At 51.3% G+C, this 14,993-nt stretch overlaps 4 protein-coding genes across 4 annotated transcripts; 2 read left to right on the plus strand and 2 right to left on the minus strand.

Moving 5' to 3' along the window:
- Nucleotides 1-363: 363 nt before the first annotated feature.
- On the minus strand, nucleotides 364-3,562 carry BO79DRAFT_187204 (gamma-tubulin-complex subunit SPC97). The gene is made up of 4 exons (XM_025680529.1): nucleotides 3,123-3,562; nucleotides 1,069-3,053; nucleotides 802-1,019; nucleotides 364-753 (listed from the first exon to the last, which is right to left on the minus strand). Exons 1-4 carry the CDS (start codon nucleotides 3,508-3,510, stop codon nucleotides 672-674), a joined length of 2,673 nt encoding a protein of 890 aa, XP_025543876.1. The 5' UTR covers nucleotides 3,511-3,562; the 3' UTR covers nucleotides 364-671.
- Nucleotides 3,563-3,786: 224 nt separating this feature from the next.
- Nucleotides 3,787-5,094, plus strand: pup2 (proteasome core particle subunit alpha 5). Its single transcript, XM_025682050.1, has 5 exons — nucleotides 3,787-3,940; nucleotides 4,002-4,014; nucleotides 4,084-4,162; nucleotides 4,255-4,598; nucleotides 4,688-5,094. Exons 1-5 carry the CDS (start codon nucleotides 3,916-3,918, stop codon nucleotides 4,965-4,967), a joined length of 741 nt encoding a protein of 246 aa, XP_025543877.1. The 5' UTR covers nucleotides 3,787-3,915; the 3' UTR covers nucleotides 4,968-5,094.
- Nucleotides 5,095-5,226: 132 nt separating this feature from the next.
- Nucleotides 5,227-6,735, minus strand: BO79DRAFT_234938 (25S rRNA (adenine645-N1)-methyltransferase; the record flags this gene model as incomplete). Its single annotated transcript, XM_025684431.1, has 1 exon — nucleotides 5,227-6,735. The coding sequence occupies one exon, from the start codon at nucleotides 6,733-6,735 to the stop codon at nucleotides 5,227-5,229; it is 1,509 nt and encodes a 502-aa protein (XP_025543878.1).
- Nucleotides 6,736-7,534: 799 nt separating this feature from the next.
- Nucleotides 7,535-10,819, plus strand: BO79DRAFT_234939 (putative C6 finger domain protein; the record flags this gene model as incomplete). Its single annotated transcript, XM_025684432.1, has 3 exons — nucleotides 7,535-7,709; nucleotides 7,769-9,314; nucleotides 9,368-10,819. The coding sequence occupies 3 exons, from the start codon at nucleotides 7,535-7,537 to the stop codon at nucleotides 10,515-10,517; spliced, it is 2,871 nt and encodes a 956-aa protein (XP_025543879.1). The 3' UTR covers nucleotides 10,518-10,819.
- Nucleotides 10,820-14,993: the final 4,174 nt, after the last annotated feature.

Below are 14,993 nucleotides of genomic sequence, written 5' to 3' on the forward strand. Positions count from 1 at the left end.
CAGGCTTATATTCTACATGTCTTAGATGGTGAGAGATGCGAGCTTACTGTCACTATCTTTATCTTCCTATGGAAAGAAATGATGCAAAGCTAATACTCTTCTGGTAAGCGTTGCGATACTCATTACTGGATGACAGCAGTCACGGTCGGGAATTCCATCCGAGGGATTCCGATTCCGGGTTGCCTTATTGACTCATTGCCATAGAACGGGACTATGGATCATTCGGGGCGGAAATCTAGATGTATTTCTGTTCGTTCATAATCTGGTCATTCATTGCATTGCATTATTCAGTAGAGTAGTGGGTATTCGCAAATCATCATCGGGCGTCAAGCATGTCCCGTCCGTCCGTCTTTCTTCCTGATACTCCAGCCCTGCCGTGGCTAACACATAGGTAATAAAACAAAAAAACTATAGAGGGGGTGGAGGAGTGAGGTGAGGTTGTGTGCAGAAACTCCCAATTTGTCTCTGCACTGCTGTTCGCAAGCGCGGCCTATATGGCTTATGGGTTGGCCTGTAAAAGTCCCTCATCAAGGGGCGACCTGGCACGGCTGTGTTAGGTGCTGGATGTCGCCGCGTGCTGTGGAGGATTGTTGGCTTGAATGTTATTCCAAACTGCGAAAGTGGTGAGGTTACCCTCGGAACCTTTCAGTGGAGATAGTAAGGTTCTCGCTTCAGTCGTCTTTACTGATCGCGCTCAAGGCATGCGCCAGCTTAAGAAGAACGACACTTTCAGTCGCGGCGTAGTAGTTCAAGCTACATTACCATTAGCGTTGTCGTCAACAGCATGAAAGGTATTCTTACCTGTCCATCAGAATCCGCAGATGCCGGTTGAAATGCTCCTCGCATCGACGCAGCGTCTCCTCTAGCTTGTCGATACGCGACGGGTCATATCCTCGCCCATCTGAACCAGCGGCTTTGTTTCCCGCCAAGTCAGGGTCCGCTGAAGCAAGCGCACGCGCAAGAGAGGATGTAGCCCAGGAGGAAAACATGGTGCAGCAGGTCATGAGTCGATGGTGGATCTGGACGATGATTAGTAGGGATCCGATCATAGTAGGCTTATTGACAAACCTTGAGCAGCTTAGCCTGCGTCAGCATGCATTCCTTGAGGCATGTATCCAGAAAGTCCACATGATCCTGCATCAGCTCGTCCACAGTGCGATTGACTTGTTTGGTGCCATTGACAGTCACCTCGGAGCCATCGGCATCAGTGCCATTTACTCGGTCCATAAGGTTCTGCCAGTTGGGCTCTACAACCTCCGCCGTGCAAAAGTAGAGGAGCTGCTGGACAAAGACCAACATCTTGGACCGCAGGTTCCACGCTCGCCTTTTCCACATCTCGAGTCGTCGGTCAGAGGACTTGTGCCTCCAGGCAATGACCTTGCTCTGGTCTAGCCACGATGTGACAAGCATGGTTTCAATGTGACGGAGTGACAGGATGTGTCGGAAAATCAGCTGGTACCGGAGAACCGTTTTGCGACTGATTACAAGGGATAGCGGGAAAGGAACAGAGTAATCCAGCTCCAACGCATCGAAGCCCAATATATCCTTGTCATCCTCTGCACCCTGGCTTGTAGGTGCTTGGTATTTTTCGATTGCCGCCTCCGGGTTATCCTGATCGATACCCGAAACGCTTACAACCTGCATCAGCCATTTCGTGAGCCCGACCTTGTTCATTCGGACCTTGACATCTTCCTTGAATGGATCCTGAGCTGCAATACTCCCGGGTTGTCGCAATACTAGATCGAGAAGCGACTGGAGCTTGCTCTCATTGACATTCTTCGCAGGCTTGCGTAGTTCAGATGCGCCGAGCTCGAGAAAGTATGAGAAGAAGTCGGACCGATCTAGGAAGAAGTAGTGCTTGAGGGAACGGAAGCGGGTCGTAAGGGAATTCTTCGTGAGAAGGAGATTCAACAGCGATGCGTTGGCATACGTGTAGGCTGCGTTGACGTTTTCTAGGAAGCGAGGGTCGTCGAGGGTTTTCGGAACATCTTTCACTGCTTTGCTAACATCGACACCACCACATTCTCGCACGACATTCAGGTACTTTCCGGCCAGAAGGACTTTGTCCTTGACGCTTTCCAGTTGTGGTGGAACCTCGTTTTCGCAAATTGTATATCGCTTCTCCCAGTATTCGTCTGTGTAATCTTCCTCGAGCTTCTCCCGCTTGATCCACTTTTGCTCTTTGACAAGAAACTCGCCATGTGGGTCCTTGATACCTCCATGGTGTAACCATTCATTAAGCATTGTCATGTACGGCCGACTGGCATCCCGAAGCAGCCTTTCCAAAAGAGCTTTCGTGGTCGGGTCACCCGAGAATGTCGTCAGCTGCTCAGTAAGGAGCCGCAAAACATTGCCGCCTTTGCAGATCCTCTTGCTAGACATGGCTCCAGGCACAAGCTCTCCACCTTCCTTGAGTTGCTCCAGTATATTGTCCACATCGTCAAAATCGTCGATTGACTCGTCGAGATCCTGATCTAAAAGCCCGTTCCGTCGAAGTAGCTCCTGACCCAAAGTATACAGCTGAGCCAAACATTGGCTCGTCGGCATGAGGTGTAAATGAAGAACATGTAGCGTGAAGCTCGGGTTGTTGAGCAATTCGTGCTCTAGCTGGGCGACGAGGACCAGGTACTCCTTGAGTAATTTCCGAATCGTCGCACATAGTGCATGGCTGACTGCTCCGTATTCTGCGCGGCTCTGTACCTCCACAAATGATTCTAGCGCACTGTAATGAGTCGCTAATTTTAAGGTCGATAGTGTAAGCTCCTTTAGGGTCGGGTCCATTCCCGAGGGTAGCTGGAAAGAAGGTCCGGTCAACCTGTCCTTCTCCTGGGACGGGTCATATGACCGGTAATGAATGTATTGGCCCTCAAATCCCATAAAAACGTATAGCAAATCCTCCAGTATCGCCTTTTCCTGCGCATCGGCTGAGAGCTCGCGAAGCGGTGTTGGCTGAAGCGACTGAGGCAGAGCGGAAGCCAAAGGAGGAAACGATACTCGACTAGCTAACGGTGCTGTGGAATGGGGCATTAACGAAGCCTGAGGGTTCCATGGAGCTGGAGCAATATATAGTTAGCGCGCGAACATCTCTATACCCGCCAGTAGCTCAAGGGAGTGAAACTGACTCTCCACCGGTTGCTTATCTTTCTTTCGGGAATTGGGACTGGCCCCCTCGGGTTGACTCGGTCCTCGTTTAGATCGGGACCTCTCCATGAATTCACCTCTATTGCCTGCACTGGACGACTCCTTGACCGGGTTTCTCGTTCGGACTTGGGACTTGTCTCGCGTATGCATCGCCATTCGCTCGGTACGCTTGTCGCTGACGATAGGTTGTTGGTCGCGGGACGATCTGGTTTTCTGGCTGGAGGTGCTCCCGCGATGGTCTATATTCTCCGATTGCAAGGGGGAAGCAGCGCTGCGCAGACCGGGCTTCTCAGCGTCGGCGACGCGGTTGGACGCAACGCGGGGTCTCGGGGCGCTCATGTAGCTGGCGCGACGCTCATTGACGGACATGGTCCCGCAAGGTCGAGGAAGATAGGAGGGACAATCATGCAGCCTGTGCCACTAACACCATTGAATGAAGTGAACCGAGTGTAATTTCAAATCCGGGGGAGAAACAGCAACCATTGGACCCGGACTACACGTCCCGAAGCCGTAGTTTTGGGTTCCATCCGGGCAAAGCAAACAGTCGCCGTGGATGCCTGACTGCGGCCTGGGGCAGCCACCGCCCTCTCCGCCAGGCACTCGCCGGACTTGCGTAGACAACCGCAACAGCTTCGCCCGAGCTTCCCCAAGAGCTGCTGCCAACTTTACCCTCCTCCCTCTATCTCCTACATCCCATTCTCGTCTTTCTCCCCCATTCTTCCCTACCTTGCCTCCATCCCACTAATTGTCATTACATCTCCCACATAATCCAACATGTTCATTGCCCGCTCAGAATACGGTAAGCTCCGTCAGACCTCCCCCTCTGATGCGGTCATCTAACTAACAGCTTTCCTTGACAGACCGTGGAATCAAGTACGACTCTGATGCCCCTTTCCTGCATAGCAATGCGAATACATACAGTGTCTAACCATGCGATAACAGCACCTTCTCTCCGGAGGGGCGTTTGTTCCAGGTCGAATACTCTCTCGAAGCTATCAAGCTGGGCTCAACAGCGATCGGTGTACGTGCATCCGTTCCTGCCCGACTACATCTGAAGCCGCTCCAAACCATCAACTACACTCATGCCCTTCAAAGTTTCTAACATAGTTCTAGGTCGCCACCTCCGAAGGTGTCATCCTAGGTGTCGAGAAGCGTGTCACCTCCAGCCTCCTCGAGGCCTCCTCCGTCGAGAAGATCGTTGAGATCGACCAACACATTGGCTGTGCCATGTCCGGTCTGCAGGCAGATGCCCGGTCCCTGGTCGAGCACGCCCGTGTCGAATGCCAGAACCATGCCTTCCACTACGCCGAGCCGTTGAGAGTCGAGAGCTGCACCCAGGCCATCTGTGACCTGGCCCTGCGATTCGGAGAGACGGGAGATGACGAGGAGAGCGTCATGAGTCGGCCTTTCGGTGTCGCCTTGCTGCTTGCTGGTATTGATGAGGATGGTCCGCAACTGTATGTTGGGTGTTTTCCTGCTTACTCACCTGCGGGGCTGTGAGATTGTTACTTGGAGAGTGTGTACTGATCGATTCTGCTCATTTTAGATACCACGCGGAGCCGTCCGGAACGTTCTACCGATATGATGCGAAGGCTATCGGGTCGGGAAGCGAGGGTGCGCAGGCGGAGCTGCAGAATGAATACCATCGTTCCTTGACGCTGGGTGAGGCAGAGACTCTGGTTCTCAAGACGCTGAAGCAGGTCATGGAGGAGAAGCTGGACGCGAAGAATGTTCAGCTCGCTAGCGTGACTAAGGAGAAGGGCTTCCGTATTTACGATGATGAGGAGATGGGTCGGGCTGTTGCGCAGCTGGGCAGCAACCAATAAGGGAGGAGGGCCTCTAAGCATGAAGATATAATGGGCCAACGAGTATATCAGCAATAGTTCGTCCTGTCCGAACTGGTAATTGTCTTGGTATCCATAGAAAAGAACAACGACCTCGTCTAATGACTTTGAATGCTTAAATGCCCCGGCCTTCTTTTAATTGCAACCCAACTTTTTTCTAATGACCAAACAAGCAGCCGATGATATCATAGTATATACAGATGGCTAGTAATTGTAACACCCAAGTTCCGATCACAGCTATCTACCGGATCTTGTAGACACAAGGCTTGAGAACAGCGGCCTCTTCCTCCGCAGTCATCCCTTTGTCAGCGAGAGCCGACCTGTCGATGAACCTCTTCTTTCCAGGACCAGCAGCCGCGCCTGTCGTCGAGGCATATTTACCCTTGGTAGGAGCACCACCCGCCTTGACGAACTCCATCTTCACAAACATCTTGTTAGACTTGTCAACTGACTCGGGCTTCAGAACGAAGCCTCGCGTGCGGAACACCTCCACGAAAGCAGAGATATCCGTCTCATCGTCATTGTCAGCCGGACGAGCGTCTTCAGCATAGATATCTGCGTCATCCACATCTGAGCCTTCATCATCGGCCTTCTTCTTGAGCTTCTTCTTCTCGGACTTGCTGAGCGGCTTCTTCGCTCCAATCTGTGCCTTCTTGCGGTGCACCTTACCAAAGCGACTCTTGACTTCACTGACCCAGCACTCGCCCTTGCCGTCACTGCGCAGGACCCGCCATGCTTCCTCCACGAAAGAGACCCAGTTGGTGCCCATCAGACTGAGACAGAAGACAGTCACATCGACAGAGCCGTCGGCCAATGGGAGGTTGGAGATGTCTGCCTTGGTGATCGGAGAGCCCTCGGGGGCATGGAGATCGTAGCTGAGAAGCTTGAGGTTCAGCTTCTGGGCGGAAGGCAACAGAGCACGGGCGAGCTGGGCGTCACCACAGCCAAGGTCAGCAATGGTGCACAGCCCGTTGGGCCGACGAGGAAGCGCGAGAGCGGAATTCCGCTTGTTGTCGAACTTTCCTTTCTTGGGAGGGCCACGGACTGCCCCTCTACCGCGGAAGGCCTTGATGTAGCCATCGACAGGGTTGGAAGGCCAGGACTCCTTGACCTGGCGAGAGAAGCCGGCGTGGTACTCGTCGAACAGCTCCGGGTTCGCGCTAAAAAGCTCAAAGGCCTTGGCAGACGGTGTCGTGTATAGCGTCTCGTTGAGGTGGCGGAAACGGGATGAGATCAGCTTCTGTCGCATAGCTTGTTGGAGAGGAGTAAGAATGGCTTCTGTTTTCGGTGGAGCAACCGGCAGGGACTCAGCGGCTGGAGTCTCAGTTGAAGCTTCTTGCTGCTGGTCCTTGTTCTTGTTCTTGTTCTTCCTCTGCTTTTTGTTGGCGGGCTTTCCTTCCTCCCCAGTAGTCTCGGGCTTCTCTTTGGGCTGCTCTTTCGTCGCCTGGCTCTGCTTTCCCTGGCCATCTCCACCCTTCTTAGGCTTCTTATCAGCCTTCACGGCATTGTTGTTCGCATTCTGCTTCTGGCCCTTGGGGGTCGGTTTCTGGCCCTCGATATGCCGACGGTACATCTCATCCACATTGCCCTTGGTGACATGATCTTCGCGCTTGCGCTTCTTATCCCTGTTGTTGATGGGGGTACTATTAGCCCCAGTTGAGCTCTTGGATGAAGATTGCTTCTGGGACGCTTCGGCCTGCTGCTGCTTGAGAGCAGAGGTCTCGAGGGACCAGCCTGGGACGGCGAACATAATTGTGTTCTCAACGAAGTCCTTCGCTGCAAAACTCTTCCCAATGATTCGGCTCTCCCTAAGGAAAATCTGGTGGCTCTAGACCGGAAATATCGGCGTGAACGGTGAGGAGAAATCCCAAAAATTTCTGGCAATAAAAGGCGGACAATGGCAGCGGGCGGCTTTCTGCCGTGTCGACAAGGGCGGTCAGAACAGTGGTTACAGTACACCATTCCCTTTTTGGAATGTATTGCGATCTGGGGTCGTGATAGTCAGGTGAATTTCAGCCTCCCAGTTCTGACTATAAATCAACTCGAGGTAAGGGCTATGTTGCTGTACATGATCTTCGTTTGGTGGCTACCTTAGGATCGATGCTCAGGATTTGATGGAACCGTCATGGCGACTCATAGATCATTCGATCATAAGGACCAAACATGGATCCGTTTGAAGGCGAAGACACCACCAAGCAGCTCCTTATGGTCATATACAACAGACATTATCAGCTTAATGACCTGCCCCTCGATATCAACTGTTCAAAATGCATTATGAAGATGTGCTGACTTCCATCCAGCGGGGCAGCCTTACTGCCTGAGGTGCTCAATCTATGGATTTCAGCCAATCACACAACGCATCGGCTGGGCGGCAGAACTTCCCCGTCGGATCTCCCCACGCATTATTCGCTGCTGCTCTTCTTTACACCCACAGGCTATGAGTCTCCACATCGGAATCCTTGACTCGGTACCTAGTCTAGGCGCCTTACAGACTATCGGTTGCTGTCTTGTGAGTATGGAAACGAACTTGCGCTCAAGTCCCTGCCGCCATGCAAGCAACCGACCATACCCGGAAATCACTACAAGACCCATCTGCCAGTGGGCCAAAGGCCGCGCCGGGTCCTGACACTTCGGCGGAAGTGCAGGGAGACTCCACGACGGCGGTTTCGGGCAGTGGATCTACTCAGAAAGTGCCTAAGAAACGCACCAAGTCTGGATGTCTAAGTGAGTCTCCTCGGTGAGCGTAGCGTGTCTTAGCGACTCGAGCTTACCAGCCCTAATAGCTTGTCGGCAACGTCGCATAAAATGTGGCGAAGAGAAGCCCATTTGTAACAATTGTATCAAGTCAAAGCGCGATTGCAAGGGCTATGGCCCTCGCCTAGTCTTCAAGGATCCATTGGGCATTACGGGTACCTCCTCGCAACCGGCAGCCATCAGTTCACAGACCTTCAATGTGCCACCTCCCAGCGAGGATATCAATAATGCTGTCTTCCAGCAAAGACAAGCCTGGTCTGGCCAACCGGCCCTCGCTCCAAAGCCCGTTGCAACCGCAACTTTGGAGCAGACTCCCCAGCCTGTCACAGCCGCGGCGCCTCATGAGTATCAGGAGCCAAGCGCAGCACCGTTCCAGCCGCAGTCACATACTCTGTCGCAACAGGAATATCCAGTACTCCGTGAGCCGGCAGACACCTTGGCTTTCCTGGACCAACAACGGTCAGCTGGCTTAGAGCCGCGGTACCAGACTGATACAGGCATAATATATCCGCAAACATCTTCTCGGGCACCCGGCGAAAGATTTGCACCCCCAACCTCATATCAGGTACTATCAAATGTTGAAGAAGAACGCGAAGACGACTATTACGATCTTGATACAGACGAGGAGAGCCATGAGCAGTCCTTGGCACAAGATTACAATCAGCTCAGCCTTATCATGGCATCCGCTAATCGCGACCAGCAGCAGCTTCGAACTTTCACCACATACCTAAATGAGCCTAACATACTTACCTCTTATTCTCCAACTTATGGCTCCTCTCCATTGAACAATCCCAAAACAGCACGCATTTTCTTGCATTTTATCCATTCGACCGGGCCAACTCTATCCGTTTTTGAGCGGCATCCAATTGATCCTTCCACCATGTTGGGGTCCCCGGTCCCAATGGCACAACAGGGACTCTGGACCTATACGCTTCCTCTCAAAGCCTTGGAGAATCAGCCATTACTGCAGGCCATCCTAGCTTTGAGCAGCCTACATATTGCTTACCTGCAACAGGCCCCGCCAACAGTTTCTCTGAAGCACTACCATTATGCTCTCAGAAGAGTCGGTGTCGCAGTTGGCCTACCCATGCGGCGCAAGCAGATCAGTACTCTTGCTGCTACACTTTTGCTAGGATACTACGAAGTAATGGGGGCCGATCACTCCAAGTGGAATAGTCATGTCGCAGGGTCGGCTCAGCTGGTGCGCGAGATTGACTTTGCTGGTATGACCCGTAGCCTGCGTGCTCAGCGGCGTAGGGTGTGGCTTGAGCGACATCACAGGGGATCCTCCGTTATATCCATAGTGGAACCCTCATATTCAGTCAGCTATGGTTCAGAAGATGACCCTTTCGCAGAAAAGGAACATGACATCGACGAAGATTTGATAGGCAGCCTTATTGGCCGGGCTGTCAGTTACGACGAGTTCGGACAGGTCGATGATGGTCAAGCCAGCTCTCGTCCCGAGAGACATTTCACTAGGAAAGACATTGAAAACTTTCGTATCCAGTGCGATCTCTATTGGTGGTATTTGCAGCAGGATGTCATGCAGAGCATTATTAGTGGCGGTCCGTTATTGTCAGTAACATCCCCAATCTCTCATTTATGTACCATCAGACTGACAGTAGCAGCATTTCGTACTCTCAATGGGGACAGTGTCCCCCGCGCGCCGGAATGGGTCGACTGGATGCTATATACGGCTCAGCGGATCACCTGTGGCTCTTACTGGGACGACTGGCAGACTTTGGTGTTCGGGACAGAAAGCGGAAGCTGAGAGCAACAGAGGCTACGGGATCACAGTGGCGACCTGATTCCAGACTGGCTAGGTTCATGGCTCGTTTCACAGGGAGGGCGCCGGAACAGCAAGCAAGACCGTCGGCCGGTGGCCCTGTGCAGCCTCCTTCCGGTGCGCCAGCGGCTGGTCCGCCGTTCTATGGTATGGCTCCGCCCCGCGGACCAAGACATCCTCCACCAGCCTTTGTCGATTTTCCTCACCATGGCCATTACGATGATGAAAGCGTCGGGAATAGTTCATACGAAGAGGCTGAGGTTGAGTGGGAGAGTATGTTGATGGCATTCGACACATTTGAAAGCGCTCTCGGTCCGTATTTCATGCCTCTGCCTCCCGACAGTGTGACCCCGATATCGTCTCCTTTCGGGCTTGCTCTGCAGTACCGGACACATACTATAGCCGTTCTGTGGGGATATTACCTCACCGGACGAATTCTCTTACATCGGTTACATCCATCGATGCCTCCCGCCATGATGGTATCTGCAAAGGTAGCGGCGCCGACTACGGCAGGATACTCCCAGGCTATTGGAAGAATCGCGGCTGGGATCTACAACTCACAAGTATCTCATTTAGACGCCGGGAGTCTGAGCCCGACACTCGGATCTTGTCTTATCAAGATGACCGTGCCGATCTTCTTCGCAGCAATTCAATACACCGACCCCGCACAACGAGATTGGGTCATAACAAGGCTGCGCAGTCTCTCCAAAAAGAGTGGTTGGAAGACGTCCGAATCTATAGCCAACAGTTGTGAGAATGCGTGGAGAGTCGCTGCGAAACAAGGTCGTGGACCTCCGTATGAGCGGAAAGACACGACCGAGTACGAACGGGCATCAACGTGGACACCACCCGTTCAAGAGACACCCTTGGGTAACCCCGGCGAAAGGCGTTTTGTTACCGTCGCCAGACGCCCATCTGAAGCCGGCTGGGCTATGGGACTTCTAAGCCTGGAAGATGACGTACTGAACCTCTCAATCGAGGATCGGGCATGAGTACTTCGTAGTAGTTGCTGGCTGGCAAGGTTTCATTCAAGAACAGGCCAATAGATTGCAAGCCTGAATTACAAGTCAGTAGAAACGTTGTCAGTCAACGTCAAGCCACACGATCTATCAATTTTTCTATTGACAAGGGCCCCTGAAGCAACCATGGCAACATCATATTTATTCCCTTGGTCATCAAGGTGTCACAGACGACAGCATGACATCTGGATTGTGCTGTCTCCACCCTCGTTCGAGACCTGCAACGGAGCTGCCGCTGTCAAGGTCACAGTCATTGATGGTTCGTCGCACGAAACCCCTCCAACGCAGCCTGAGTACAAAGTATATGTGATGTATCCACCTTGAAAAACAACAAAAAAAGAAGAAAAAGGAATGTCGCCACCATCCTGCATGGGCTCGACCGGGCTCTGGATTTCATACAGGACCGGTCGAACGCATTGCGCCACTGATCCGCACCGCCCCTGCAGAAAAGGATGATCTCGTCCCCTTCCCCCCTTTGTATCTGCAGGCTGACAGGCCCTTTTCCATGGTGCTCTGGTTCGGTAAAGTCCGTTTTGGAACCACCTGGCGGGATCTGATTCCTCGCATGGCCCTGCACGTGCATATGCATGCAACTAGTCAACTGTCGGGTCAGATGTGATCTCTCTATTTTTTACCTTCCGTGTCTCCTCTTGTTCGAGACCGAGTCTAGAAAAGCAAAAAGAAGTTGTTGCTCCAGAAACATACATGTAGTAAGGCTGAATATGGATATTGATTGTATGTTGTTTTGTTTCAGGTTTCTGGTTGATGTTGCTCTGTTTTGGTTACTGTGGTGGTGGTGTCATAAGTTGATATGCAGGGTATTTAGTGTGACGGTCTTATGCATGATAATAATAATATTACTACGTACTACTGTGCACAACCATCATGATATAATCCCTGTTTAGTCTTGTTGCCAGATATGATCAGTCCTTGTCTTAGAACTATTGCATACTTATAAATGAAATTCATGCTAGGATCAGGCGCTAAATATAATGTTTCTTTTCAGGCATGCTTTCATATGTAACAATTGTGATGCAGATCTTGAAACTGGCCCAAAAATGATAGCAGTACTGGCGGTGCTGGTGCTCGAAGGTCCCTTGTTAACGAAACCAGAGATACGAGAAGCAGGCGTGGCGGCTACAGAATACAGTTATATCAAGGTCATCCTTACCACTGATAGTATTGTGTTACGGCTTGAATGGTTTCCATATTTCGAACTGTATTACTCTACGTATTATCAGAATTGACAGTGGGTCAATCTGAATAGTATATATCTGACTTAAATCAATGAGTTCAGTTGCCATGTGATCGAGGTTCGTGAGTTAAGACGGACGATGTTCAATCAAAGTATGATGCGATATCATACATAGTAACACTTATTCCTAAGTACTACTGCTAATATAGTATATAATGTCTTCCAATACTACTGAATCAAGAGTAAATATTAGTACTAGTAGTTAGAGGTGATGTTTCTCTCTTGTCGTAACGAGCATACTACTGAGCATGAAAAGAGGGATGGAGAGGGATGAGCCCCGGTTTTGTTGTCTCTGTCTCGAGGTAGTGATTGTATTAGGCTGGACAGTCGTTATTGGTTGGTGCTACTATGAAGGTCCAATTTATTCTTATGATGGAGACAGCGTATCCGGGCTATCAAGTATATATATGTCGTACTAGTACTATTATTATTTGCTCAGTAAGCTCCTGCTGAATATAGTAGCGACCAGGCCTGGATATAAGAAAGAGATTGAAATAGAAGTAAGTTTTGTGATTGTTCTTGACTGTTCGAGAAAGCTTGGGGGTGGTATTGGATAATGTAAGCCGTAGTATGCGAGACTAGAGGTGGAAAGCAGAACTGTCATTAATCTAGCAGGAATTTGAGTGAGTGCACACGTCAGTCCAATTGCCAAATTATAGTGTGAGTGGTAGTGATAGCCAAATTTGGCTTGATCTGGCACTGATGAGGAAAGAGGGCAAGCCGTTCTTTCCAACTCGTCATCGGCGCGAGAAATGTCGTAAAAGGTATTGTCTGATCGCTATAGACTGTTGATGGCCATGACAGACTGAGACAAGAATGCTTGAATAGCTTGACAACGATGCTTGACAGCTAATGCAATTGACCGCTTCAAGCAACACGCAGCAGCCGGGTGTGTCCGAGAGCAGCCAGGCTCGGCTCGAGACTTGAGTTCCTTCTTCCAGGTTACGATCAAGTTTAGGTTCATTATTAGTATCACACGTTGGGCTCAGAGGCCTTGGAGGAGCCCGATTGACCCAAGTTATCCCGTATTAGGAATCCCGAGAGCATCACATAGGTAACTCGGCCGAATTTGTGGGCAAGAGCATACGTACCTTTCTGAGTCATGGCACAGGTTAAGCCACCAGAAAGGGTAATAATGGCAACTCCACTTCACGCTTTCACTCTGACAACGCGGTATCAGGGAATGATGGGGTTGCACTCCGAAGTCTTCCGGGGGTGGCATCGAATTACTCTGGCTGTGATGATAGGAGACAGCTGGAACAGCTGCCCACGCTCACCGCTCTTGTGTTGATTGTTTGCGACAATGCAACACTTGGATGTGAACTCGTATGGGCACATACTGTTGAAATCAGCTTTCATTCAATTGAGACATGCCTCCATTTGTCAGCCCCACGGACGGTGGATATCATGCACAAGGTATCAATAGGATAAGACCATGCAAGAACGGCATGCACTCACCCGGTATATCCTAGGAAGTTTGTTTGAAGCGGAAAATAGCTATACGAACGGACATCAGCCATGGGAGGGACATCGCTTCCGACCAATGACAATTATGAATGTTGGACTACAGGGAAAGACACAAAGGACAGCCGGTTGAGTCCTTACAATGCGGACCATAATCTCCTAGGAGAAAGGCAATTATGACTCGGAGACTATGTATTGTCCAAGGTTTTGTTGATAGCATTAACGGAAATAGTAGTATGTCGAGCGTGTCCATCATTGGGCCGATCAAATCAAAATCAAAGGCACTGCAGACTGTGGGGTCAGGGCATATCCCTGAGCCCAGTCTAGACCTGAAGCGATCTTTCCAGGATGGAGAAGCACAGAGAGAAATGAGAGAGCAGTGAGTGGTGAGTACCCGACGATAATAGCCATTGAGGAGGCGTGCAGGTGACTTGCCTGGATGGAGGCTTGGCGCAGGCGACAGTTGGCAGCACCAGACTAGATTTGTTTTTTTGGAGATGGCTTCGGCCTCGTTCTCGTTGGCTCCGCATTAGTGCAGATTAGGCGGGCCTAAGCCCTTGCTAGGCTTGCCATTATCGCGCGCCCCCCATGGCTTTATTTTTGACGTCGAGTCTGCAGCCAGCAAGAACATCAATCACTAATGGCTGCTCTCCGTTTCGGGAATCGAATGCATCCATTTATCCTCCTTGTGTTGAAGGAACCAATGATCCCTATTTTCCTTAGAGATCTCCGAGAACATTAGTCTCGAACATGGTCTTCTTCCCCTCACGTTGCCCCGCTGTGTTCCGTTTGGGTGTCCATTCATACCAGATCATCTCAGGTACTCATCAGCTTCTCACGAGTCACTTACCTTGGGTCGAGATCGTTCGAAACCCGCAGTGGATCAGTAAAAACGGGGACAAAATGGCTTCGCCAGCAGTAAGAAAGCCATGTACAAGTGGAGAGTTAACTTAATTGAGTTTCCAATAGTGTTGCTGGCGGGCGATCAGGTCAATGTACAGTTGGTCAGTTGCAATCCGCTCCGGATATCTGAGTGAGCATCAGGCCACTCAGAGACTTGTTATTTGACCTCTCTATCGTGATGAAGGCTATTATCTCTAAATGCAGTAGTCCACACTGGACGGAGGCTCCAGTGAACCAATCGACTATCGCGCCCCATCGCCAGTGAGACCCAATATGGGTCTCAACTGGTGGGAGTGGTATCTGAAAGCCAGAGGGACGTAAGTGGTGTCGGGGCAAGCTGGAATTCTCCGAAGTGTTCGGTCCATCACACTAGTATGACATCGCAAGGCTACCAACTATACGTGGAGGCAAATGTCATTGGGTCGAATAACCGCTCCCCTGAAGCGGTTCTGGCCTACCAGCAGCATGCGCTTAGGGTGAAACTCCCCCTGTTGAAACTATCTGGGCACGAGATCGAGCCGGGGGGTCGTGCAGGGTGGCTAGTGGCCCAGCAGCTAAAGAGGCAGATGCTCCATCCGGGTAGGATTTGCTCCCTCCCGCAGCGGCGTGATGCATGACGCACCCACTGCTAGAGGACAGCTGGACCGGCAGACCTGCACTGCCTACGCCCCGGAGAGGAGTGGTGCAGACCAGAATCGGGGCTGAGGAAGAGGGCGAGAAAGCGAGAGAGCCAGCCGGAGGAAGCAACGAAAGAAGGCGAGAGACCGTGGCGAATGGCTACTAAGAATAATCGAGACCAGACGCATACACGTGGGCCCGCCTGATCT

The sequence above is a fragment of the Aspergillus costaricaensis genome (assembly GCF_003184835.1).
Source record: "Aspergillus costaricaensis CBS 115574 unplaced genomic scaffold BO79scaffold_3, whole genome shotgun sequence".
Lineage (NCBI taxonomy): Eukaryota > Fungi > Ascomycota > Eurotiomycetes > Eurotiales > Aspergillaceae > Aspergillus > Aspergillus costaricensis.